Below are 25,989 nucleotides of genomic sequence, written 5' to 3' on the forward strand. Positions count from 1 at the left end.
TTAGATTAAAATAGTGTATGTATTTTCAGTCAACTGGTTGAAAGCCATTAATTGCATTTTTCTCTCACACAAAACACACACACACACACACACACACACACACACACACACACACACACACACCCCTCTTCCCCTTCAAGAGAAAAAAATATATATTCTGTGCAAAATTAGTATTGGTGACTCTTCAGCTTAAACATATTCAGACCTGGTTAAGTCATGGTTGGTTAATCTTACCTCTGTATCAAAAGAGTTGAAAGTGGTAACCAGTCTTATAATATGTATGTACCATCATTTTGTTCATCTGAAGCTTTTTAATCCAAATAAAAATGGAGTTTGCAAAGTGATTTAGATTAATCAGGTTTGATGGTTCCATTAAGATTTTGTTGACAGCATTTAGTTTCAGGAATGTGTGGTACCTGAAAAATGTGACCATATAAAGACTCTGATAAATCTTTGTTTAAAAAGAAGACTTGTACATCAGGAATGCCTGTGATCCAGCAAAAGAACATTGCTTGTGGAGAGAAGGCCCTCGCCGACCTCCTGAGGCTGCACACTGACGCTGGGCTTAGAAGACCTGACCCCCTCGTGGCTATGTGCTGCGGGAGTAGGCGGACAGGGGCCTGCAAGATGATAGTGCAAAATGGTAAGCCCCAGGAGAAATTGGGATTCAAAGCTGATTAGAAGCTTTAATCCCTTCTGGGGTGAGGAGAGCATGGTATCCATAAAAAATTGTGCTTCAGCAGGTGAAGTCCACCATTCAAATATAGATGAGAACATGTGGCCTTGGTATATCTAATATACATTTGTGTGTAAGATGTCAGCACTTTTTTGAAGCAAACTGTTTGTTAGTATTGGTAATAATTCAACAAATTCTTGCTTTTCATATCACTTTGCAAAGTCCATGTGATTTCCTTTATATTCAAAAAAAACAAAGTTGGAGGCTTTAGAAACTATTAAATATAATGAGCAGTTAAATGTTTGGAACTACCTTTTCATGTACCCCCAGTCTCTGGAAGAAATGCACCATGAAAACAGAGAAACCACATAATTTACTCTTGATTGGGAAATGTCACAAGTAAACAATGGGGAAATAAGTTTTCTTGACCCCTCTTCCCCTAAAAAAAGTTGCAACCTTGTTGCGAAAATTAATGTGAATGCTACTGAGCTAATAAGAATAAAAAGTCAGTCTTCTTGGAGAAACTTGGATGGGTTCACATGAAGGAATTACTTTGGTGAAAATGTAATAATCTTTTAAATATGTACAGGGTGATAACCATCATCATCATCAGGAAGGAAGAGAAACGGGATTAAATTATAGTACAAAGGTTTTAGGTTAATAAAACATCTAGCCATGAAAATGAGTTACTAGAGAAAATGGTAGGATTCTTTCCTGTAGAAACAGGTTAAAATAGATCATCTTTGCCATAAGCAAAAAGATGAAATAAAATGGCCACTTTTAGAGGATTGCCAGACATTTCAGATATTGGGGATGGGGATCTGACCTTGCACATTTTCTATTCCATTGAGATTTTTAGGTAGTACCATGTCATACTGAGAGTATTAGATTTAGATTCAGAAAACTGTCTATTAATACCCTGCATAAAGATAATCAAGTCAATTGATCTGAACCTCACTTTGCATATCTGTAAAATGAGAGGATTAGAGTAGGTGAAACCTATGAATCAGTGATCCATTAACAGCAAAAGACATTCATTGCTAATCATTTTTTGCTGCTATTTGGGCAAGACCTATAACTATATAGGGAATTCCCCAAATGAAAGTTCCCTCTACCAATGAAGATCAAGGACACTTCTGTACCTTCCTTAGCAAGTCGTCTGGAATATAAGAAAGTATGACTTGTTCCAGATAATCATTATGTATATGAGTGAGTCTTCCTCATTTTAAGGCCTGGGTTCTTTTATCTACTCGACCACGTTGCCTTTCATGATAATATTTTTTATTCTTTAATGCGTACTGTGATACTGCTTACCTTTTAATCAGGTGTCTGTCTCATTCAATGTTTTTACTGTGAAAGGAGACAGACATCTACACAGAAAAAACAAAGACCAGAAATGTGCTTTTATGTTACTACTAATTGGGGCTCACTTGGTATTGCAGGCCATGTAGCACACTTCAGCAATCTGCTCTGATGCCTTAAGGTAGTGGTGTTTTAAAGATATTATTATCCTGTTTCAGAGACTTCATGTTTATAATATAAGCTTCATTGTAACTAAATAAACTGGAGAATGATACGATGTATAATGATAAAACACTTAAGAGAAAATTGCATCTTATCCCAACTTTTTTGTTCTATACAATCACAGATTGGCACTGAGATAGTCTTTTTTATTTCATAGCTGATCCCTGTTGCAGGTTAGATAGATTCCATTCCATCCAACAAACCCTTGTTGAGATCTCTATCTTGCTCTGGGGCTTGGCTAACTGGCTGAAATAAAACATTCTCTGCCCTATTATAATACAAGATATAATGTAATAAATGCAAAGGAGAGGTCTGAACAAAATGCCCTGAGAAATCACTTCCAGCAGGTGGGAATCAGAAAATTTTATGAAGAAAGTGGCTCCAGAGTTGGGGTTCACAAGAAGAGATTTTAACAAGTCAATGAGGGAGGAGCAGTGTCTGAGAATGGTCCAGGTCTTAGGGATGATGAACAAAGAGAGATGGGAATGGCAACATAAAAATGGGACATCCAGTTTGAAATTCATTAACATGAAGCAGTTTGAGATAAGCCAAGAAAGGTGTGTTGAAGCCAGATCACATAAACTAAATTTTACTCATTAGGTAATAGCTCAAAAACAAGTGATGTGGACATTTTTTTTTTTTTAATTTTTAGACTCAGAGACTTAAACATGTTCATAGACTAAGGGGAAGCCACCATTATAACCAACGAGAAGAAGGAAGCCCAGGTGAAAAGTGATGAAGGCTTGGACTAGAATGGAAATAGAAAGGCAGGGATTTGGAGAAGGTAAGGGAGAATTGGGAGGGCATCAAAGAACTCTCCAGCAACTGTAGGTGTGTAATGCTTTTGAATTTATAAAGTACTCTCTCCACAACTACCCTACTGGTTTGGCAGTGCAAGATAAGGAAAGTGAAAGTGCTTTGGTGGTTGATCAGTAAGCATTTGTTAAATTTACTGTGGGCCAGGTACAGGGCTAAATTGTGGGAATTTTATAAGGAAGCAAAAATGGTCCTTTCTCTCAGGAGTTCATGTTATTAAAGAAGGAGACCATACATAAATAATACAGTACATACAAAACAGACACAGAAGGCAGTCTCGGAAGGGAAGACTGATGCTCCTGAATAAGTTGGGATTGAAGTTTAGTCTTGGAGGGAGCCAAGGTGCTGAAGTTTGGAAAAGCCAAGGTAAAAGATCCAGTTAGGATCTTTTGGATGTCCAGAGGGCCATGAGTAGTTCAGAACTGGAGTCTAGGAGAAAGAATGGGGCCAGGGGAATCACCCACTTAGATATGCTACTTGAACTAAAGGGAGTTAAGTGGGTCACCAAGAGCCCTGAAAGAAACTTACAGTTCTAGAAAAGAATCAAGAAAGTGTCGCTAAAAATTAGAGGAAAAAGTTTTCTCATATATTGGTTAGTGTCAGTCACATGCTGTCAGAGGATAAGGACTGAGAAAAGATTATTAAATTTCAAAGTTAAGAGAATACTGAGAAGAATGATTTGATCTGAATGATGAAATCATTTGCCACAGTGCAAAGGTTTAAAACCATAAAAGTGAGAAAAAAAGAGATGGAGGTAAATGGTGTAGACTGCCTTCTCAAAGTCCAAGAAAGGAAGAAGTATAATACGATACCTAGTTGAGACAATTATATTAAGGGAGGAGGTTTTTTATTTTTTTAATGATAGGAGGGTGTGTGTGTGTGTGTGTGTGTGTGTGTGTGTGTGTGTGTGTGTGTGTGTGTGTGTAGCAGGGAAGGAGCCAGTAGATAAAGAGACTGAATTTAGTGAAAGGAAATGACAGGAGAAATCTGTTGGAAAAGATAGGAGGGAATGAAAAGCATGGGTGTACATATAACTTGTGACCACCTTGGTTGCCTGAACTTAAGCAAGCTGCCCAGCTTTCTTTGTAAGCCTTACAGAACAGCCATGAATAGTTCAAGCACTTCTCAACCAGGTCCCTCGTACCCTGTCCTGAGATGCCAGAAAGGATTTTAAAGATCCAAGACCCAGAAAGGCCCAATAAGCCTGGGAAGATGGGAATCCAGGTAACCTCGTACTAACTACTACATCCAAAAGTAGATTGAAGGCAGACCTTGACCCTGAAACACAGTCTCAGGTTGGTAACTAAAGCTGGAGAGAGAAGTATACCAAAGAAGACAGACTAATATCAAGATTTATCGAAATTCTGGTGATTCTTCCAAAAGAAGTACCTAACTCCACAAATAGTTGCAAGCCGAGTCTCAAAGGAAAAAAATTTCCACAAAGATTGCATGTATATCTAGAAGAAATGAAGCAAAAAATAAAAATGAAAGCTCTTATAAGGACAGAATTGGAAGAACAAGTAGTTTAGAAGAGAAAGCTGTAAATCAAATAATCAACTCCCTATAAAAAGTAGAATAGACCAATGAATCATTAACTCCATGAAACAGTAAGAAATATTAAAACAGAATCAAGAGATGGAAAAATCGAAGAAAATGTGAGAAACCTGATAACAGAAGCAACTGTCCTGTAAAACAGCATCAAAGAGATATTTTAACAATCATTAGACTCCATGAATGCCAGTATTTACACATTCCTCTCCAAAAAAGTCTGGATGCTATATTTCAAGTCATAAATGAAATCTGCCCAGATTATCAGAACTAAAAAGTAAAGTGAAGATAAATTTGATCATTTGTTTAAAAAAAAAAAAAGTTAAAAGCCTAGGAATGTCAGCTTAAAATTAGTCCAAATTCCAGCATCCTAGGAAAGTTGAAGGGAACACAGAAAAAGATACTTCATGAACCACAATACACATACAAGACCTGGCAGCTTTTATACTAAAAGTGAAAGGAAATCTTTAGATAAGCTATTTCAAAAAGGAAAAAGATAAGCATATGAGCAAGAATATCTTCATAATGAAATACAATCCTACAAAGAAAAAAGGTAGACTTTGAATGGAACAGAGTACTCTCAAACATTTTTGATGATTAGATCAGAGCCAAGCAAGAACACTGAATTATACATAAGAATCTAGAAAACCTTAGAAATAGTTATTTGAGCAATTGGAGAGCTGAACAAGATGTAATCTTAAGATTCTAATAGGTTGAAAAGAAGCAAGTATTCCTTCAGATCCTTAATGTTTTCATTAATGGAGTTGGGTTTTTGTTGTTGTTTTAACACAATAGGAATGTATTGTTTTAGTTCTGAGAGTTTTAAGAGGGAAGAGTTAAAATAGCATAGTATAAGAAAGGAACAAGAAGGATTTGGAACTTGCTTTTCCTCCCAATTGGAGTGTGTGAGAATAAAAGAATGGGGAAGTAGGCAACATAAGAACCTCAATCATCTAGTTAAAAGAGTCATGAATAAACAAACACAAACAGTTTGGTGCAGAAATACACAAACTCAATATCCCTATTGAGGATAACTAGTGAGCATATGAGGAAAGGTAAGGAAAGGGGCCCAAGAAAAACAAATTGCCTGATTCGGGAAGGGGTTTTAAGAAGAAGAAACCAAGATTCTACAGAGCTTTTCCCTTCAAGTGGATGCCTATCAGCTGGGAATGGCAGACCAAGTTGTTACATGTGAATACGATGGAATATTGAACCATAAATAATGACAAGATAATTGCAGAGAATTCTGGAAAGTACGAGCTGGTGCAGAATTAGATGAGCAGAAAAAGAAAAGTGTATACAAGGACAAGAAAAACAATTTGGAAAAGACTTAAGAACTCAGATCCATGCAATTGATCATCTGTCTTCAGAAAACCTGTAATGAAACAAGTTACCATCTGACAGAAGTAATGCAATCAATCAAGGTACAGAAAGAGGCAGACATTTGGCCACTGTATAGATTTGGTTACTTTTTGTTACAACAGTTTTTGTTTTCTTTCAGTTTTTTTAATTGGATGAAAGAAAAAGGTGGCCATTTAAACCTTTTTTTTCAAATGCATAAAAAATGGAGGTTTTTGAATATAGCTATTGTTCAGGGTAATTATGATTGATTATGCCTGTTCATTACAAGGCTTTGTTTCTATATTCTTAGTTTTTAATTAGGAAACGATGAGATAGAAAGGGAGAATTTATGGATGTCTCCCTAAAAAAGGGGGGCATTGAAAAAATTTTAAATAAACAACGGAAGGAAATAAATGGAAATACAGAGAATAGGACAGTTTTGAAAGTAATTCATAAGTTCTTTTGTACTTTTTTTTAAAACTAGTACGAAATGGAAATTCATAGCATATACAATTCTCTGTTTTACTGTAATCATAAAAATGTTCTTCGAAATAACAGACTTCATTGTAGACAGGCTGGCCTTGACAAGTTGAAGGGCCATATCTTCTAAAACGAGTAAAGGTGATGCAATAGACAGGGAAAAGAGAATCCACAACAAATATCCCCAATTTTGTTGGTGGTGGAGAGGGAATGAATTGTGGACTTTAACCAAGAGGATAAGGGAAAAGAGGAAAAACAAAAATGTTAGAACAATCACAGAGGATTTGGGGGGGGGGGGGTTTAATGACTTAATTAAGAAGGGATAAGTTGTCTTATTGCTGTGAGACTCCAGTGAAGATGAAACAAATTTGTGATGGACCCAGTGAGCATAGTTTAGTGATTTCCTCAAGCTCCACTCAGCAAATAAATAGGGTTGAAGGTGGTGGGAACAATCCAGAGTTGAGAATTACTGAGACATGACCGGGTGATGGAATCTAAAGTAGTAGAAAAAATTCACCATAGGGTCGAGTTGGAGAAGAGCACTGGGACAGATAGGGAAAGAATGGAGAGCTGGAGGAAATAAAGGTCATGATAAGGACAGAACAGGGTGGGCAGCAAGGCTTGGGGAGAGATGGGATGATGAGTTGTTCATATGCAGGAATTTCAGTGTTTATGAGCATTTAAATGGAACACCAGTTTGTGATGGCCAAACAGTAGGTATGACTGGCTGAGTGGAGGAGCAGATGATGGGCCAGGAGTGTGCTGAATAACCAGGAAGTTTGGCTATTTGAGGTAGCAACAATATATACAAGGAGGACTTCTAATGGCGGGGCAGCAGAGGGAAAGAGGAGAGACTGTGAGCCGGGAAGTAGGGAAAGAGGGATTCCTGCAGGGGACATTATCACCAGGTGACATATTCAATGATAAATTTAGATAGCATGAACCTCAGAGGAGAGGAAGCTGCCGAGTATGGTAAAGGAAAAGTCTGGCGATGGAAAATAAAGAGTAGTTTGACTTCCCCATAATAATCAGTGAATCAGGTAGTATGAGAAATACCCCCAGCTTTAGAAAGATCCACAAAAGCACAAGGCATAAGAGAGGAAAAGGCTTAAGATGAAAGTAAGTTTATTATAGAGTGGGCATTTCACAGGGCCCAGTGGAAAAGATGAGTTAAGACATTGCCAACATAGGATTTAAGGTGGTGGTGAGTAAGGGAGAAGATAGTTGGGGAGGAAGGCTGGTATTTATACATTGTTCTCTGGAGATCCAGAACCTCTCGGATACACAAGGGTAGAAGGGAGTGTAGTGTGTGTGTGTTATTAAAGTATCAGAGACAGGGGCCACTGACAGAAACACATGATTAGACTATTCAAGATCCTCCCTTGAGGGACTGACCTCGTAGCAAGAGGAATGGGAGCTTACAAAGAATTATGGTGACTTGGATGTCCTGTGAGAGGCACTGGGAAGGGAGAAGGAAGGAGAGACGTGAGAGGCCTGCACTGGAGAAAGAAGAGGGAGGTGATCTAAAGTGTGGCCCTGTGGAGAGCAAGTATATTAAAAGAACAGATATATTTCTCAGCACCACATAGAATTTGTATAAAAACTGATAATGTATTATGGCCCAGAAATGCTACAAACAAATATGAAAAAGACAGAAATAGTTAATAGACCACAATGCAACAATAATAACGGTTCCGAGACCACAAACAAAAGGTACAAAGACAAATGGAGAGTTGAGAATGAAATTCTAAACGAGAGAACAAATCATAGAAACAATAACCATGTAAAAGAAAATTATAATGCTGAAACAACATAATAAAATTTCTGAAATGCAGCTAAAGCAGTCCTTGTGGGGAGGGGGAATCATATCCTTACAAATATACATTAACAAAAAATTTTATAAGGATCAATGAACTTAATAGACAATTTTAAAAATCAGCTAATAATAAATCTGAAATGTGCAAAAATTGGAGGAGACATGGATAAGTTGAAAAATTAAAAACATCAAAATGATAAATAGAATTAAAAGCTAGTTTTTTGAAAAGAAATGAAATTGATAACTGTAGCTAATTTGATTTTTAAAAGGGCAGAAAAATCAATAACAAATTGAAATCATAGCAAAACCAAAAGAAATGAAAAAGAAAAATCAGAACATATGCATAGTTACAGGGTAGCAAAACTGAGAACATACACAAAAAAACAATGCCTTCCAAAGTAAAATACCCACACTATCATCAGAAATAGATCTAAAGTTTCAAGAGAAATGAGACCAAGGATGTGAATTCAGAGGTCTAGCTCAATAGCCCTCATATTTTACCTTGCCACTATCATTTTCATGATTAGGAATTCTGCAATTTCTTTCAAATCATATTCTTTTATTTTTCCATCTCTCTCTTTGCCTTACTCCCAGATTTTCATCCTCAACAGAACAATCCCTCAGCCCCTCAGGATTTAACTAAGCTATCACCCCTGCTCTGGAGATCATCCCTCATCTTGACAGTGAACCAATTCCACTATAGGCTCTTTTGTTCTTGAACCCTTATACCCTTGTCTTTCACTGCTTATGACTAACCAACCCCCCACCTTGTATTCCTGCTCCTCTCCCCTCCCCACCCCAACCCCCACCTCTTCTGCTTTTACTAACCAAGCAGAGCTGGAGGAAGTCACACAAACATGGTGGTAGGGCCCACTACAAGGCAACCTTTTACTTCTCCCGAATTAATCTATTATCCATTTACCTTAAGAGGCTGTTCCAAATCTTTTCTGCTTCTCATAATTGCCAAGGAAACTGAAGTCATTTGCCACAAGTTCACTCTTCCCCCTCTTCTCCTAACCGGATCCCCGCAGACTCACACACACACACATATACACACACTCCTTTTACTGCAGTCTCATATGAGGTGGCCCTTTCTGCCAAAACTAATACCCATAAATAGTTTTCAATTCAATTCAATAAACACCTATTAAGTGCCTACTATGCAACAGACACTGTGCTGAGTGCTGGAGCTATAGAAAGGCAAAAAACAGCCCCTGCCCTCAAGGAGTTTACAACCTAATGGATGAGACAAGCTGTAAATAAATACAGAGCAAACTACATAATGGATAACAGAAATAAGAGAAGGCTTCCAATAGGAGGTGAGATTGTAGTTGGGACTTAAAGAAAACAAGGAGTGAAGGAGGGAGAGCATTCTTGGGGAACCCAGAACTAAGAGACGGAGGGTCTCATGCACAGAACAGACAGGAGGCCCGTGTCCTTCCCTGGATCCAAGAAGAGCGTCAGAGAGGAAGGTGAGTGGGCCTGGCTTATGAAGGGCTTTGACCATCAGAGCATTGGGAGGCAATAGGAGGACAGTAGTATTTACTGAGCGGGGGCGGACATAATCAGACCTACAGACACAAGGCTGGCAGACTCCCTAGCAGCTAGGGCCATAATCCAGGGGGAGATGATGAGGGTCTGCACTTGGCTAAGGGAGGTGTTAGGGGAGAAAGGGTCATACGGAGAGATGTCCCAAGGTGAACTCAACTGGCTCTGACAAGAACTGGGACATGGAAGGTGAGAGTGAGGAGTCGTCGTGGCTGCTGAGCTGTGAGCTGGAGGGAGGGAGGGCTAGAGGAGGGAGAGTTTTAGGAGGGAAGAGAGTGAGTTCAGTTTGGGATATGCCGAGTTCTAGATGTCTGAAAAGCAGCTAGAGACAACAAAGCCAGATGGAAGTCAGCAGAGACTGGGGCAGGAAAGAGCTTTTAAAATCATTGCTGTAAAGATGGTAATTGGATTCATGGGCACTGCTTAGTCCCCAAGGGGAGTAGTCTGGAGGGAGACGAGGACCCAGGACAGAGCTTTGAGGGATCCTGATAGCTAAAGGGATGGCAGGAGGATGCAGCAAAGACAGATGGCGTGGTCAGAGAAGTGGGAGCAGAACATGGAGAGCACAGTGACCTGAAAACCTAGAGAAAGGAGCTTATCCGGAAAGAGTGACCCACAGCAACAAAGGCTCAAGGAAAGAGGCCGAGAAAAGACCATTGATCCGGCAACTACGAGATCGTGTGCTCCTTTGGAGAGGTCTCAACCTTCCCATCTTCAGCACACTTGCCCCCATTATCATTCCCTCACCCATCTCCAGGCTTCCCTTCTGGCTCCTTCCCTGACATCTGCACTTCCCCCAGTCCCTTCTGAATCTCCTGACCCCGCCTATCAAGGCTCCCAATGGCCTTTTCTCACTGCTCATGCTTTTGACTTCCTTCCAGTAGCTGCCACTATGGATAGCCCTCTCTCCTAGATCCTCTACATTCTTGAGACCTCGCCGGCTCCTGATTGTCCCTTGGCCCATCCAAGCACTCCTCAGCCTCCTTCCCTGTTCATCCTCCCCATCATCCCTACTATGTGTCTAGCTCAAGGCTTTGTTCTGAACCTCATCTTCTCTTTGCACTCTCCCTTTTTGACCTTGGTCCCTCAGGGCTCTAGGCTTCATGACTGGATTGACCTGCTTTGCTGGCATTTCCTGCCAATGAAGTCAAAAGTGTGGTCCCTATCCCCATTTTAATGTAATGGAATACTAGAATGGGATAGTATTGAATAGTAATAAGGAATTCAGAAAAACATAGTCTGACCTGATGCAAGACATCAAGGTAATTCGATAAAATGAAAAAATTACTGAAAGTATAACTCAGGAAAAAAAAAAAAACAACACTGAAAAGCCCAGAGTGAAAATAATGGGAAATAAACTCAAGAGATGGGTGGCTCATTCCCATAAAGACAAAGAGCATCAATAAAACATTTTATCTTGTTTTTAAAGAACAGAAGCCAGAATTCAGAGTAAGTGTGCGGGAGGGAGAAATGAAGGTAAAAATGTGTAAATTATTCTTTCTAGAGCTTTGGCTCTACAGGAGAAATTTCAAGAACAGGAAAAGAAATAGAATGGTAGCTTCAGAGTATACAGATTTAAAGAATGTTTGAGGATGGAGGGTATCTGAGGATGTTAACAGAACAGGAGCCAACAAAAAAGGAGACTGAAGATGAAAGGCCATGACAGCTCCTCTCTCAAAGACCACCAGTAACATTCTAACCCCCCAGTCCATGGCTTTTTTGAATCTCTTTCTTACAGTACAAGAAACTGTCAAACTGACCATCTACTGAAGATCCTTTCATCCCTTACTTTCACTGATCCACTTCTCTTTCCAGTCACATTTCTTTCATTGACTTTTCATTCTCTTTAGATCATTGGAAGATATTTCCTAAGATTTTGTTATCATTAACAAAATGATTAACAAAATTTCCTCCTTGGAAATAATACACGATTCCCATAACTCCTCTAGTCTAGAACCTTAGTTCTACAACTACATATCTAGCTGACTACAAGACATCTGAATGAGCCATTGGTACCTCAATCCCAGTTTTTCTAAAACAGTTTATTACCTTTCCTCTAATCCTTGTCCTCCTTCTGACCTCACATTTTCTATCCAGGGTACCACCAGTAAATAACCTATATTCAAAACTTTACTGTCATGTTTGATTTTCCTTTCCCCTCATTTGCTATATCCCTCCCCTTGGTTGCCACATAATAGTGATTTCATCTCTACTATTGTTGAGGTCTAGCTTTGGGGTACCTAAATGAAATTAGGGTTAAGGTCTAGTGGCAGGTTTGGGGTACAGATTCGGCGCAAGGGAATCTAGTAGCGGCGCGAGTTCCCAATAAAAGCATTTATTGGCCCAGAGAGCTAGATTGATAAAAGAGGTTTATTATTGGATAAGCAAAGTTAAAGTATAGGCGAAGGTAGAGATAAGGAGGGCACTGGACAGAGGGTCCAGTGGACAGAGGGTCCTCACATGGTAGCCATGTTTAGAATCTCTGCAAAGAGGGGTTCCCAGCGTGGCCTTTTTATAATAGGAGACTTAGCTCGAGGGGCTTTCGGGTGTAGCCCCAAAGTTGGCTCATATCCGGGTGGGGCTGGGAACAGGTCAGATCTTCTATTGGAATTCAAAGGGACCAGGATTTGTGAGTTAAAGGGCAATTTACATTATTAACTAGGAGAGGGTGGGAATCTAGAAAGGAATCTTTCCCGCATCACTATGTCTCCTGCAATCATTCTTTACTCTTAATATTCCTACTGTCATGACCCTACTACATGCCTGGTCTACTGCAGCAATCTCTAAATGAAGAAATGAATAAATTAAGCATTATCTGTATCAAGTAATGGGAATACATCTAGAAAAGCACAACAGCCCCCGCTTTCAAGGATCTCACACTCTAATTGGAAGAGACAATATATTAAGAGCAGGGCAGATGGAAGGACTCCAAATGCCTAAGGGTTCAGTGATGTACACAAGGCTCAAGAATTCTCATGAGTGCAATGGGGTCAGAATGTTCTCCTTCATATTTATGTTAAAGGCCCACCTTAAACTCCACTGGTTCTCTGAAGATGCCCCCAAACCAGCTCTCCTAACTTCACATCCACATACTCTATTCGGTATCTCTCTACCACAGTTATCTAGCCACTTATTTGTGTCCTTTCAGAACCATGTCTCATCTCCTCAAATGGGAGGCTCTGCTCCCAGTCATAAATGTTTGTTAGTGAACTGTTGAGTAGAACATCAGAATATAGATGGAAGAAGGGGTGGGGGAAGCAGATCAAGACCTTGGCAAAGAGAAGATGGGCAATGATACAGTTTTAGAGGAGAGCTGAAATTCATTTTGGATGGTGCCTATCTTTGTAGAGGTAACATCTGCTGAGAAGTGGGGATGGAATTAAGGGTTTAAAGGAAAAAACTTCTTAGAACAGCCCCTATGGAGATGGGGGAGGAAGAAGGAGGAGGAAATTTGGAACAGAAGGCTTTACAAGGGTCAATGATGAAAAATTACTTATGCATATGTTTTGTAAATAAAAAGCCTTAATAACTTTTTTTTAAAGAACAGTCCCTATAAGCAATGTGATGATCAGAATAAATTCAACAAATATTTATAGGCTGCTATACTTATCCCACAAGAAGCAGACATTTCTGCAGAAAAAACAACTACATCGGAATGAAAAGATTAGGAAAGGGACTAGACCTGTGTCTTCACCACGTTAGGAAACAACCAAGTAAGGAAACTCCTGCTATCTAAGCAGACTGCTCCCTTCTCAATAACTGAGAGATTTCTGGGATACCAAGATGTTAAGGGACCTGATGGGCCAGACAGCCAAAAGTGGCTCTCACACTCAGCATATCGTTTTTGAGGTCAGCTCTCTATCCACTACACCTTCCTATCTTTCATTCCATTTTAACTGGCGATTGTCTCTCACAAGGCCTCCTATGACTCATTTCTTTTTCATAGGATACTTAAAAGGTCAGAACTATGTTTTCCTAAATTAAGTCATTTTTGCTGCTCAGTTCCTAAACTAGATTTATATATTTTGAGGTGATATAACCACAAAGGATTATTTTTAATGGAAAATTTTTAGAAAATTTAGAGACGAAAACCAAAGGTTTCTGGATCCTTCAAAAATTTGTCACAGAAAGCTCTCAAACTTTTCTTTATTCTCTCTCTTTGTGTGAACACATCTATCAGGCTCCTGTGTGCCAAGACCTGTATTGGGGAGATGCAAAGTTTATATAAGACAAAGTCAAGTCCTCTTTATGGAGCTCATCATCCTGAAGAAAAATAAGATACAACCACAAAGAAGAAAATGCACTCAATACCAAAGTGTTATATGAGGCCTGAGAGGGGAAACACTCTTGATGTTGGCAAAATACTCCCCTCCTGGCTCTGCCTCTGACTTCCTGGACTTGACCTCCATGCCTGGGGTGTCATCTCACCCAGAGAACACCCCCTCAGTATCTGAGGCCTCCCGAATCTGCAACCCCCTTCTTCTAGCCCTTCCACCTTCTTATGCTAACAACAAGCTTCCCTGATAAAGGCCTCATTTCTCAACTGTAGAGGGAAATGAGTCAAATTTATAAAAAAAAAATAGTCATTCCCTACTTGATAAATGATCAAAAGATATGGACTATAAAATCATGCATAACCTTTGACCTAACCGTATCACTACTAGGCAAAAATCCTAAGATTTTTTAAAAAGGGTAAAATAAACCTCTGGGCTTGGCTTTCTAAGTCCTCCATATTCTTACTTCATCCAGCTTCATTTCACTTTACTTCTGTTGAGGCGCTTAATAGTTTCCTTACTGAGTTTTCAAAGAGTTAATGACCATTTCTCTACCACTAAAGGTAGATTGACTAAGATAGATAAAAGAAAACCCAAAAGTTTCCGGTAAGATGAAATGTTTAAAGATCAATAGGTAGTAGGATTTTAATATACAATATCTGGCTCAGTTAACCTTGGGACAGTCATGCTTTATTTTTCCTCTTAAAAAAGAATGCTGGTATCACAGTTGTTCATGATTTAATTTATTTAAAATTTCATCACAAAGCAATACTTTAAAATTATTATTAATGATCTAAAACATACTCATTTAATTCAATCTGCTCTGAAAGCCCTCCTAAAGAAACCGTTATACTCCTTTTCAAACATTAAAGTATGAAAATACTAAGACAGAAAACCCTTCTTCACACAGATGTTTTGGACAGGGTGGGGTGAAGATCCATGATCTGGCCACAAGAGGGCATTAATGAATGGGTTTCTTACATGACAGAGAAACCCAAAGTGAAAACAGTTCACATTCACATTTGACTTATGGCTACTTGTTTTGTTGAAAACTAAGGCTCCACCATTCATGCTTCTCAAGATTCTTCTTCCAGCCTTCTTTGGTACTGTCTCTCTGATTCTTTTCTTCGATATACATCATCTAATAAGAAAAAAAAAACTAATTATTCTTTTGAAAAAAAAAAATGAAAAGTTAAAATTCTTCAAGCTCACAAAAGTTCAAAATTAATTACAGGGCAACTGATTACTTCCGAACTACTAAAGACTGATCTTTATTCTGTGTAAAAATAAATTTAATTTTAATAGGGGTTCTGCATTGTACCTTAGATATTCAAAATATCAGGGGTGAAAGAAAAAAATAAAATAACTGGGGGAGCAGGGAATAGCAATAATAAATGTGAAAAGAATTTTGAAGCAAGTTTCTCTGATAAAGGCCTCATTTCTCAACTGTAGAGGGAACTGAGTCAAATTTTTTTTAAAAATAGTCATTCCCTACTTGATAAATGATCAAATGATATGGACTATAAAATCATGCATATTCTTTGACCTAACAATATCACTACTAAGCAAGAATCCTAAGTTTTTTTTAAAAAGACATATATGTATAAAAACATTTATAGCAGCTCTTTTCCTCGTAAAAAAATTAGAAATTGAGGGAATATCCATCAATTCCAAAAGGAATAAATCATAGTATGTGATTATGATGAAATAGTATTGTAACATAACAAATGATGAGCAGGATGTTCTCAGAAAAACCTGGAAAGTTTTCTGTGAACTCAAGCAAAGTGAAATGTACTATGTAGATAGTAATAGCAAAGTTGTGGGATGATCAGCTTCTGATCTTCTCTATGCTCAGCAATTGTTCTGAAAGAATTTAGGATGAAAAATGCTATCCATACCCACAGAAAGAACTGATTGTGTCTAAATACAGATTGAAGCATAGTTTTTTTTTTTTTAAACTTCTTTTTTCTTGAGGGTTTTTTTGGGGGAAACCTATGTTTTCTTTCACAACATGACTTTTATAGAAATGTTTTGTATAACTTGACATGTGTCTTCTCAATTAGGGGAGGGATAAGAAAGGGAAAGAATCTGGAACTCAAAGTTTAAAAAAAAAATGTAAAAAACTGCTTTACATAGAATGTGGGAAAATAAAAATATCAAAATAAAGAATGTCACTTAATCAAGAAGTACTTGTTGGGTAGCTACTTCTGGCTTATGGGACAGAAAAGTTACAATGACTAATTTTCTAATCTAGGTGAATATATAAGACTAACATAAAATAGAATAATACAACACATAAAGTGCTAAATTATGACACCAAAGATGGGTTTCATTATGGTAAAAAGGAAAGAGAAGTGAATGAGGACTAAAGGATTTAGGAATGGGGGACCCTGAAGGATGAACAGGATTTGCACAAGCTTCTAGAAATGAGAGGGATTCTAAGGGAATCAAATAACTTATGCTAGATCACTACATATGTCCTACCCCTAGCTGTGGATGTTCCCCAATGAATGTTCTTTTTTTTTTCTTTCTTTCTCTCTGAATCCGGCCTCTTGGTGTTCTCAATTCCCATGGATTCAAATGTTATCTCTAAGCAGATGACTTACAGAGATATAGAGATATAAACATAGTTATAGAATCCCAGTCTCTCTGCTGAACTTTAGTCTTAAATCACTACCTGACTTAAAACATCTCCATCTAAAATATACAATAAGCATCTTAAATTCAATGCATGCAAACTGGAACATTATTCCACCACTTCCAACTCTCAAAAAAAAAAAAAAAAAAAACCTACCCCACCTCAAAATTTCTGTTTTTGATAAGAACATCATGATTTACAATTTCAGAATCATCAATTCTGCCCTTTTCATCATCTCTACATCTAATTACTTGCTTTTGTTGATTCAACCTCAACAGCATCTCTTGCCTTTGTTTCCTTCTTCATTCACATGGCTATTCCCTAACTCAAGCCTGTTTTCCTTTTTGATCTGGACATTGCACCAGCTTTCTAACTGCCCTCCCAATTTACAGTATCTTCTCTCTCCAATCTATCTTTCACATAGCTACCAAAATAACCTACTGAATAAGTTATGGCATATAAAAGTTATGGAATATTATTTTTCTATTCAAAAAATGATGAACAAGATGATTTTAGAAAGGCCTGGAAAGATTTACACCAACTGACGTTGAGCAAAACAAGCAGAACCATGAGCACATTAAACACAGTAACAATTTTTACCTTCTGAATCCAATTCTTCTTGTGCAACAAGAGAACTGTATGGTTCTGCACACATATATTGTATCTAGGATATACTATAACATATTTAACATGTATAAGATTGCCATCTAGGGAGAAAGTGGAGGGAGGGAAAGGAAAAGTCAGAACAGAAGAGTGCAAGGGATAATGTAAAAAATTACCCAGGAATATATTCTGTCAACAAAAAGTTATAATAAAAATAAATAAATATTTTTTAAAAGAAATGCAAATGAGAAAAAAAAACCACAGTAACAAGAAGATTGTGTGATGATCAAGTATGAAAGACTTGGTTCTTCTCAGCAATTCAGTGATCTAAGGCAATCCCAATAAACTTTGCATGGAAAAGACTATTTGCACCCAGGGAAAGAACTATGGAGAATGTAAATCAACACAAGCTATGTTCCCTTTTTTTTTTTTTCTTCTCATGGTTTTTCCCTTTTGTTCTGACTTTTTTCTCCCAAAATAATTCATAAGATATTTTTTAAAAAGAATGTATATGTATAACCAGAAAAAAAAAAAACCCTTCCGAAAGCACAAGTCTGAGCAAGTCACTCATCTGATCAAGCTATTATTTCTAGAAAAAAAATTTAAGCCAGCCTTTTTTTCTAAGCTTAATAAATATCACTCCTCTTCTTACACTCCAGACAAACTGGTCTATCTGTGGTTGCCCAAATTTGGCAATCTACTTCCTATCTCCATGGCTTTGCTCTGGTTGTCCCCACCCCTGAGAAGTAATCCCACCTCAATTGCATCTCTTAGAATCCTCAGCTTCCTCCAAAACACAGCTCCATGCCATCTCTCCTGATTGCCTTGTTATTAAAGACTCCTCCAATTACCATGTATATACTTGTTGGTTTACATGTTGTATTCCCCCCAGTGCAATTTAAGTTTTTAAGGGAAAAGTCTGCTTCATTCATTTATAGCACCTGGCATAGTATCATGAATCCAAAAGGCACTTAATGATACTGACTGGATTGGTGAGACAGCACAGCGGCAGCAAAGAGCATGACTTATTAAGTGAGCTAGGGAGACACAGCCCTAATTGGATCATGTGAACTACACAGTTGAAATGTAACACTATAACTACACTACATGGAAGGATATTAATATTAATCTATTTAAAAGGTGGACCACCAGTGTAGATATGGATACATGTCATATACTATTCAAAATCACTTGTCTAAGCTCATGCAAACACTTCTGTAGACAAGAAATCAAAAAAATCAGTAGAATAGAAGACAAGTCTGAATTACACAATCCAGGCAAGTTTAAAACCAGCTTTGAGCTGAGACTGAACTTTAGAATGACTAAAATTCTAGAAAATTTCATTTTTAAAACACAATTTTCTCTACCAGAGAACTGCTGCACAGGACTAGTGCTCTGAATTTTAAAAGGCAGGTCAAGGTTCCACAAGACATCTGTGGCTGTCTCAAAGGAACACTTTGTTTCTCTTTGGTCTGACTGACTACCATGCATACAACTAGGTCTGTTATCATGGCCTGTTAAATGACAAATTATGAGCCGAATATAGAAAATACTTCATAAATGCGATGGATCTGAATGGGAATGCTCAAACTCATGTCCCCATCTTTACACATCTTTATGTCCACTTACAGAAGGTCTCCTGGCCAACTCGGACTTTGATCATAAACCACTCCATTGCTCCTCCCAGAACAAAGAAGAAAGGAAGAAACCTATAGACACCAAAGCGCTGTTTTCCAGGTATCCTCTGCAGAAGTTGCTTCACTTGTTTCCTTGTGAACATCTCCAAGGTATCAGCCGGCCAACTTCATGGGAAATAAACTGAAACTACAGATGGAAAGCAAGATATTGTGCAGCTCCTACAACAACCTCAGCTTCCTTTTTTTTTTTTCTTTCAGCTTTTAATTTACAAGAAAGCTCACTGATCCTGCCTTATGGCTTTTAAATGGTAACTCCCTAGAGCTCTAGAGCTTTCATGTTTACAAAACACTTACAAGTCCTAGAAGGTTCCCAGGGGTTGTCGGTCCCACAGCTCCTTAATTTCAAAGACAAGAGTCAAAGACAGGCCATTTCTCCTATCCATCCTATTGCTCTTTCTACAATAGGAAAGCCAATCTCTAAAACGAAAAGGTCTACTTTGGGTTTTTTTTTTTGTTTTGTTTTGTTTTTTTAAATCAGGTACTAACATATCTATTTTCACTTAAGAAATAGCAGGGTATTATAAAAAAAGAGTGTTACTGTTTTCTGAGACACTGTAACATTTGGCATCGTATTTTACAAAGGATATAGGAATATATGGAGCCAAAAGATAATACTAAAACTGTAATTAACTTTGTAACTAAGTAGCTATATGACCATGGCAAAGTTACAATCTCTTGGGGCCACAAAGTATCTTCACTTAAAATTTGCATTCCATGATTTATAGCAACATATCATTGAGAAGACAATGGATGTAAAAATAATAAAGGTTAAAACAGAAGAAATAAGCAAATTGAAAGCAAAAGTCAATGAAGTGAAAAATAAAATTAAAAGATTGTTGAGAGAGATATAAACCCAGAAATGTAGGTAGGCTATTCACATGCAGGAGCAAAGGATAACTAATACTCCAGTAGTATTCATGAAATGGCAAAGAGGAAATCAGAGAATGATGGCAGAGGTTGTGATATATACCTTAAAGGGAGAATCCATAATAATGAGATTCCAGGTTGGGAAAAAAATCTAAGCATATTAACTATTAATTAACTAACCATTAATAATATGTAAATCAACATTTAATAACCATTGCCTTCTAGGTCACCTATATTAATTATTTTTCAGCTGAACACTCCATGATTTACAGCAACATTCATCAAAAAAGAGAATGTGTTTTTAAAAATACATTTTATTGCAGAAATAACTAAATTGAAAACAAAAACTATGAAATTGAAAAATGAAACTAATTTTTTTGAAGAAAAAACACAACAAACGTAGCTAATTTGATATCAGTAAAAAAAGAAATTGCCAAATCAAAAAGGAAAAAGGAAAATTTATGATAAATTAGGAGAAACTGTATGAAGCTCAATCATATGGCAGCAAAACTATCAGTTAACAAAATATCTACAAAAATATAAAATATTATTTTAACAAGATACAGAATTGAAAGAAACCAAACCCAAAAAAATAAATTGCAAAAACAAAACTTCTGAAAGAAAAACAAAAAACTAGAACTAATTGGATTTACAAAATTGTTAAAAGAACAATTATTAATTTGAGTAATAAATTAGCTGTTTTGCAAAGCAGAGAAAACATCTTACCATGCTCCTTCTATAAGACAAATATGATCCTGATGCCTAATCAGGGAGAAATAAAGCCCAGAAAGAAGAATATAGACCAATATCTCTAATGAATAACTACACAAAAATATAGACTAAAATATTGGCAAGAAGTTACAACAGATTAAAAAGATCATACATCATGACTGGAATGGATTCATACTACAAATTCAGGATTGACGATAAACATAATCAATCATATAAAATCAATCATATGAAAAACAGTAAAAATTCCATTTATATTATAAAACATTAAGAAAAGGAATAAATTTCTCCTTAATATGGTAAATTGTATCTGAAACTGAGAACAATCATTATCTATAATGGAGAACCACAAATGGCCTCTCAAATTACAATATCAGTTGCTACCATTATTATTTGATATAGTTCTAAAAATGCTAACTACTGAAGAAAAAAAATTAAACATGGCCAAAAACCCAAAATTACTATTTTTGTTTACTCAGGGCACCCAAGAGATTCACCTAAAAAACAATTGAACCAAAAACTTCAGTAAAATGGAAGTTTGCAGAATAAACACATAAATATCGATTTTTTTTTTGCATAATAACAAGAATATCCAACAGGAAGAGATAGAAAAATAAAAACCCATTCTAAATAATGGGAAGGTATAAAATATAAATCTATATAGCCAAAGAACATGGTGAACATGTTCTGAACACCTGAACATCCACAAATATATCTACAAAATATTCTTTCCAGAAACAGAGTTAAATAATGTTGGACTGTGCCAATATAATAAAAATGACAATAGTACCCAAATTCAGTGCCATACCAAATGAATTGTCAAAGAGTTAAGTTTGTATAGAGTTACAAAAAAGAGTAACAAAATTCATCTAGAGGAACATTTAGTCAAGGATCTCAAAAGAAAGCACTAAAAAAGAGAAGTAGAAATTAAAATATCTCTGTGGTTCCTTCAAACATATCATATCTCCTAAGATAACAAAAAAGAAAAAATAGCCATTGGAGGACTTTCAGAGGACAGGCTTATTAATGTACTGTTAGAGGATCTGTAAATTGATTCAACCATTCTGGAAAGCAATTTGGAATTATAGCTCAAAAATCATCATCCTGCATACCCTTTAACCCAAAGATACCACAGGTAGATGGGCAGCAAGGTGGCACAGTGGATAGACCATTAGGTCTGCAGTCAATGAGAATTGAGTTCAAATCTATTATCAGATACTTACTATTTGTTACCAGTTAACAATGTTTGTTCTCCGTTTCTTCACCTGTAAAAATGAGCTGAAGAAAAGGGCAAAACTCCAGTATCTTTGCCAAGAAAAAGGGATCGCGTAACTAAACAACTACCTCTGGATATGTATCCTAAAAAGTTCAAAGAAAATAGCATGCATATATATATATATATATATATATATATAATTTTATATATTATTATATATATATATATTATATATATTATATATATATATAATTTGTGATAAAAGACCATAAAAAATAGTGAGTACACATCAACAGGGCAATGTTATCTGAATGTTATGAATATTATGAAAGGGACAGATTGAGACACTTTAGAGATACTTGTATGAATTGATACAAAGTGATCAGAAAAGAAAAACAATTTTGAACGACTTAAAAATTCGGATCTAATAATCAATCACAACTCTAGAAAACATGTGACAAAGAATGATTCCTTTCTCTTAGCAAAGAGACAGTCATTAGGTAAAGAATGACATTTTCAGACACAACCCATGTGTGAATTTGTTTTGCTTAACTAGTTTGAAATTATGAAAAGTGAGAATTGGAGATAGGGGGGTAAGCAGGCAGGAAAGAATGACAGATTAAAAAAAGAACATCAATGAAATATTTTTAAAATACACATAAGAAAACAAGTTCGGAAGTGAGCACAGATAAGCAAGATAATACTGGTACTACCTTGTCAAATTTTATGTGTGTTTTTTGAAAAAAAATCTACACATAATATTCAGATTTACATAGTTCTCTTTTTCTACATTTCATATAAAAATGTTTATTTGTATTGATGCTTTTCAAGTTCCGTTTTTAAAGAAATTTTTATTTGGGGAAGAAGCTTGGGATTACTGAGAAAGTGTAGTATGCTTTTCCTGCATCAATCCAAAGACGCTTTCCCTATTTAGGAAGGCAGCTCAGTATCAAGAAGACTCCAGTTCAAATTCTATTTCAAATATATACTAGCTCTTTGACCCTGGACAAATCACTTACTCTCTCAGCTTAGCTCTCATCTGTAAAAAGGAGCAAACAACATCTAACTCGCAGTTATGTCACCTAAGCCTGTTTGCCTTAGTTCCTCATGTGTAAAATGAATTGGAGAATGAAATGGCAAACCACTCCAGAATATTTGCCAAGAAAACCCAAAATGGGATCATGAAGAGTCAGACAGGGCAAAGGGCTGGATCAAATGAAATAAGCACTTTGCAAACCCTCAGCTAAATGTTAGTTTAATACTGTATCACTTAATATTATTCAGCTCAATGTATCCATATATATGTATGTATTACTATACAACATACAATTTGGTTCTGATTACTGGGAATAAATAGTTCCAAGGAAGTGCTCTCATTATTCTCATTAGAATTGCAGATGACTGGAGCCAATTACTATCTGCCCATTCTAGGGGGATCATCAATCACTAGGTCCTAAAAAATTACTTTAAAATTTACTAATTTTTTTAGTTTTAAAAATTGCTTTTGCTAAAATGTAAATGAGGATGAAAACAGTCTGGCCAAAATATTCTGAGAGTTTGAGATGGAAGGCATAAGACTTGCATAGGATGGATGGATGGTTATTTCAATGACATCACAAATCCAATAGAACACTGAAGCTCCTTTTCAGTTGGGGGCCACCCAAGATGGCTTCATGGGGGTGGGGAGGATGCCATCTGACCTAGGTCTTAAAGTTAGGGAGAGACTGAAGGAGGGCAAATCTGTGGGAGCATGCCGGGCAAGTGAGGGCATGCACCAGGTGGAAAGAGCACAAGGCCGGGGCACAGCGGACTAGCAGCACCCGGGCTGGGCGGACACGGCTCCGACTGAGAATCCCGACGCCTGATTCTGACGGGGGCTGCCCCAGCCCCCCGGGATGACCTCGTCCAGGACGCCAAGGATCCCAGCCCTGGTGCTGGGAGATCAAGGGCCTTCCGGATTAGGGGTCATCGTCTGGCTGTCACTTCCCACCTGCGTGACCACGAGAGTCACTGCTGACCTCTCAGCCTGAGTCTTCCCGAAATCTGGGCAATAAGGCCGTTGGGCGGGGGCTTAGTTAAAGGCCTCCCAGCTCTGACCCAAGGAGAGGCTGCTCCCGGGACAGGAAATGGTGCCGCCGGGGCACGAAAGGTAGCACCGAGCCCCGGCAGCGAGACAAGGGCCGGGCTCCGCATTACCAGCCAATCGGGGGTCGGCGCGTCGGGTTCCCGAGGTCCCGTCCGCAAGCCCTCACCTGAGCAGGCCGGGCGCACAGTCCGCGGCGGCACCCGAGCTTGCAGGGAAGGTCGAGGCCGCGCGGGGGGGTGCCGGGAAACCGGACAGGCCCAGCCCCCGGAGGACAGAACGGAAGTTGGAAGCTGAGGGGCGGGGATTGGGAGAGGGAGGGTTGAAGCAGGCGCGAGATAGGGAGGGCCAGAGTGAGATAGGGGGCGGGGGCTAGGAGAGAGATAGAAAACAACTGAGCAAAAGGGCTGGGGCTGAGCTAGGAAAGAATCTGAAGGAAGGAACAGATAGAGCAGAAAGGAGGAGCCAGGTAGATAAGGGGCGGGGCTTTGCAAAATACAGGCGTGGTTAATAGCAGAGGGGGCGGGGATTGGGTAGGATAGGGGAGGAGTTGAGAAGGGAGAGGAGAGGTTTGAGGAGTGGAGAGGAAATGGTCTGAAGAGGTATTAAGACGCAGTCCTCTTAACATTTCTAAGGCGCTACTTACCAGGCGCTGTGCTAAATGCTGAGGATATAGAAAAAGAAAGAGACAGTCCCTGCCCTCAAAAAGCTGCCAGTCTAATGGGAAGGACACATGTAAATATCGATGTACATGCAAGATCTACACAATTAAATGGGAAGTAGTCTGGAGGCGAGGGGCGACTGAAGTGAGCGGAGCTAAAGAAGGGGTGGGGCTGAGCTGGAGTCTGAGTGGATTCCAGAAACGGGTTGCTTCAGTTCTGGACAGAGTTTAGGTCCCTTGGGCTTCGTAAGGGAAGAAAAAGAAATCGAAGGGATTAGAATAAACAGTGAGGAAACAAACCTATCACTATTTGCAAATGAAGATGATATAACTTAAAAAACCCTAAAGTGTCAACTAAAATATTACTAGAAATAATTAACTTTAGCAAAGTTGCAGGTTGTAATATGAAACCACATAAATCATCGGCATTCCTTTATATGGTCAACAAAGCTCAGCAAGAAATAAAAATGATCCTTGGGCTTCATATAGTAAAGAATCATCTTTTCACTGCTCTATGTACCCACCTTCGGCCAACCATCAAGTATTTGCTAAATGCCTATTATATATAGGATACTACGCTGGAGTATCCCAAAGTGATTAAATCGCCTTAATTGCTGGTGGAGTACAGAAGAAAAATGAGCCTCAGAGACATTCTTTCTCCAGATTTTTCTCCCACCCTTTCCCCAAGGTTAGAGATCTATAGAAAGAACATTCTGTGGGTGGCAAAATTGGCAAAGTTCAGAGATGAAGTTTGAGAACAAGAAACCAGATGCTAATCCCTGTGTCTTTAAGGGCCTCAAGAATTCCCACAACAAACAATACTCTTCACCCTTCACCAAATAAGCAGCATACGTTCCTTATTTCTGTGTGTTTGTTTACTTAGTGCTCTCATTCCTCTGCTTGTGTGCCTTTGCAAATTTTCCCCAGTGCACAATGTTTGGTGTACACCCAAGGGCACATACTTCCAGCAGCCAGGATTCAGGGATCTAAATCCCATTGTATTGCCAAGCATCCGGTGCAGCATCACAGTTGCTTTTTGATGGAAATGTTTTGAATGAAAGGTCCAGCAGAGAGAGCGCGCAAAATAAAGGCACATCAAAGTGATTTTGAGAAGGCTTTAAAAGAACACAAATAAGTGCAGCCTATTGGGGTTTAAAAAAAAAAAATTTGTCTGGCGCCAGTCAGAGAAGTCAATAGGTTCCATGCTAGAAAGGAGATAATTGATGGAGAAAGGATTTATCATTACATAGGAAGCCCTATATAAATATTAGAAATCAATAAATTCTGGACCTTCTAACAGAGAACTTGTGAAGCAGCAGACTAAAGGAAGCTAGGACCGGCCCTCTACAAAAGAGGATGACTGAAGTCCCTTCCCTTAGACTGTCATTTGAAGGCCGGGACTGTCAGCATCGTCTGTGTTCCTGGGCACCGAGCCTTGCACGCATGGGAGGCGCTTCACGGCTGCCAGCAGC

The 25,989-nt window shown here is 38.1% G+C and overlaps 1 protein-coding gene across 1 annotated transcript; it reads right to left on the reverse strand.

Annotated features, from left to right (window-relative positions):
* Window positions 1-14,744: 14,744 nt before the first annotated feature.
* LOC127553914 (small integral membrane protein 4) lies at window positions 14,745-24,292 on the reverse strand. The gene is made up of 3 exons (XM_051985024.1): window positions 24,026-24,292; window positions 18,894-19,088; window positions 14,745-15,164 (listed from the first exon to the last, which is right to left on the reverse strand). The coding sequence occupies exons 2-3, from the start codon at window positions 19,042-19,044 to the stop codon at window positions 15,100-15,102; spliced, it is 216 nt and encodes a 71-aa protein (XP_051840984.1). The 5' UTR covers window positions 19,045-19,088; window positions 24,026-24,292; the 3' UTR covers window positions 14,745-15,099.
* Between the last annotated feature and the right edge of the window lie 1,697 nt (window positions 24,293-25,989).

This window comes from Antechinus flavipes, chromosome 1, assembly GCF_016432865.1.
Source record: "Antechinus flavipes isolate AdamAnt ecotype Samford, QLD, Australia chromosome 1, AdamAnt_v2, whole genome shotgun sequence".
Lineage (NCBI taxonomy): Eukaryota > Metazoa > Chordata > Mammalia > Dasyuromorphia > Dasyuridae > Antechinus > Antechinus flavipes.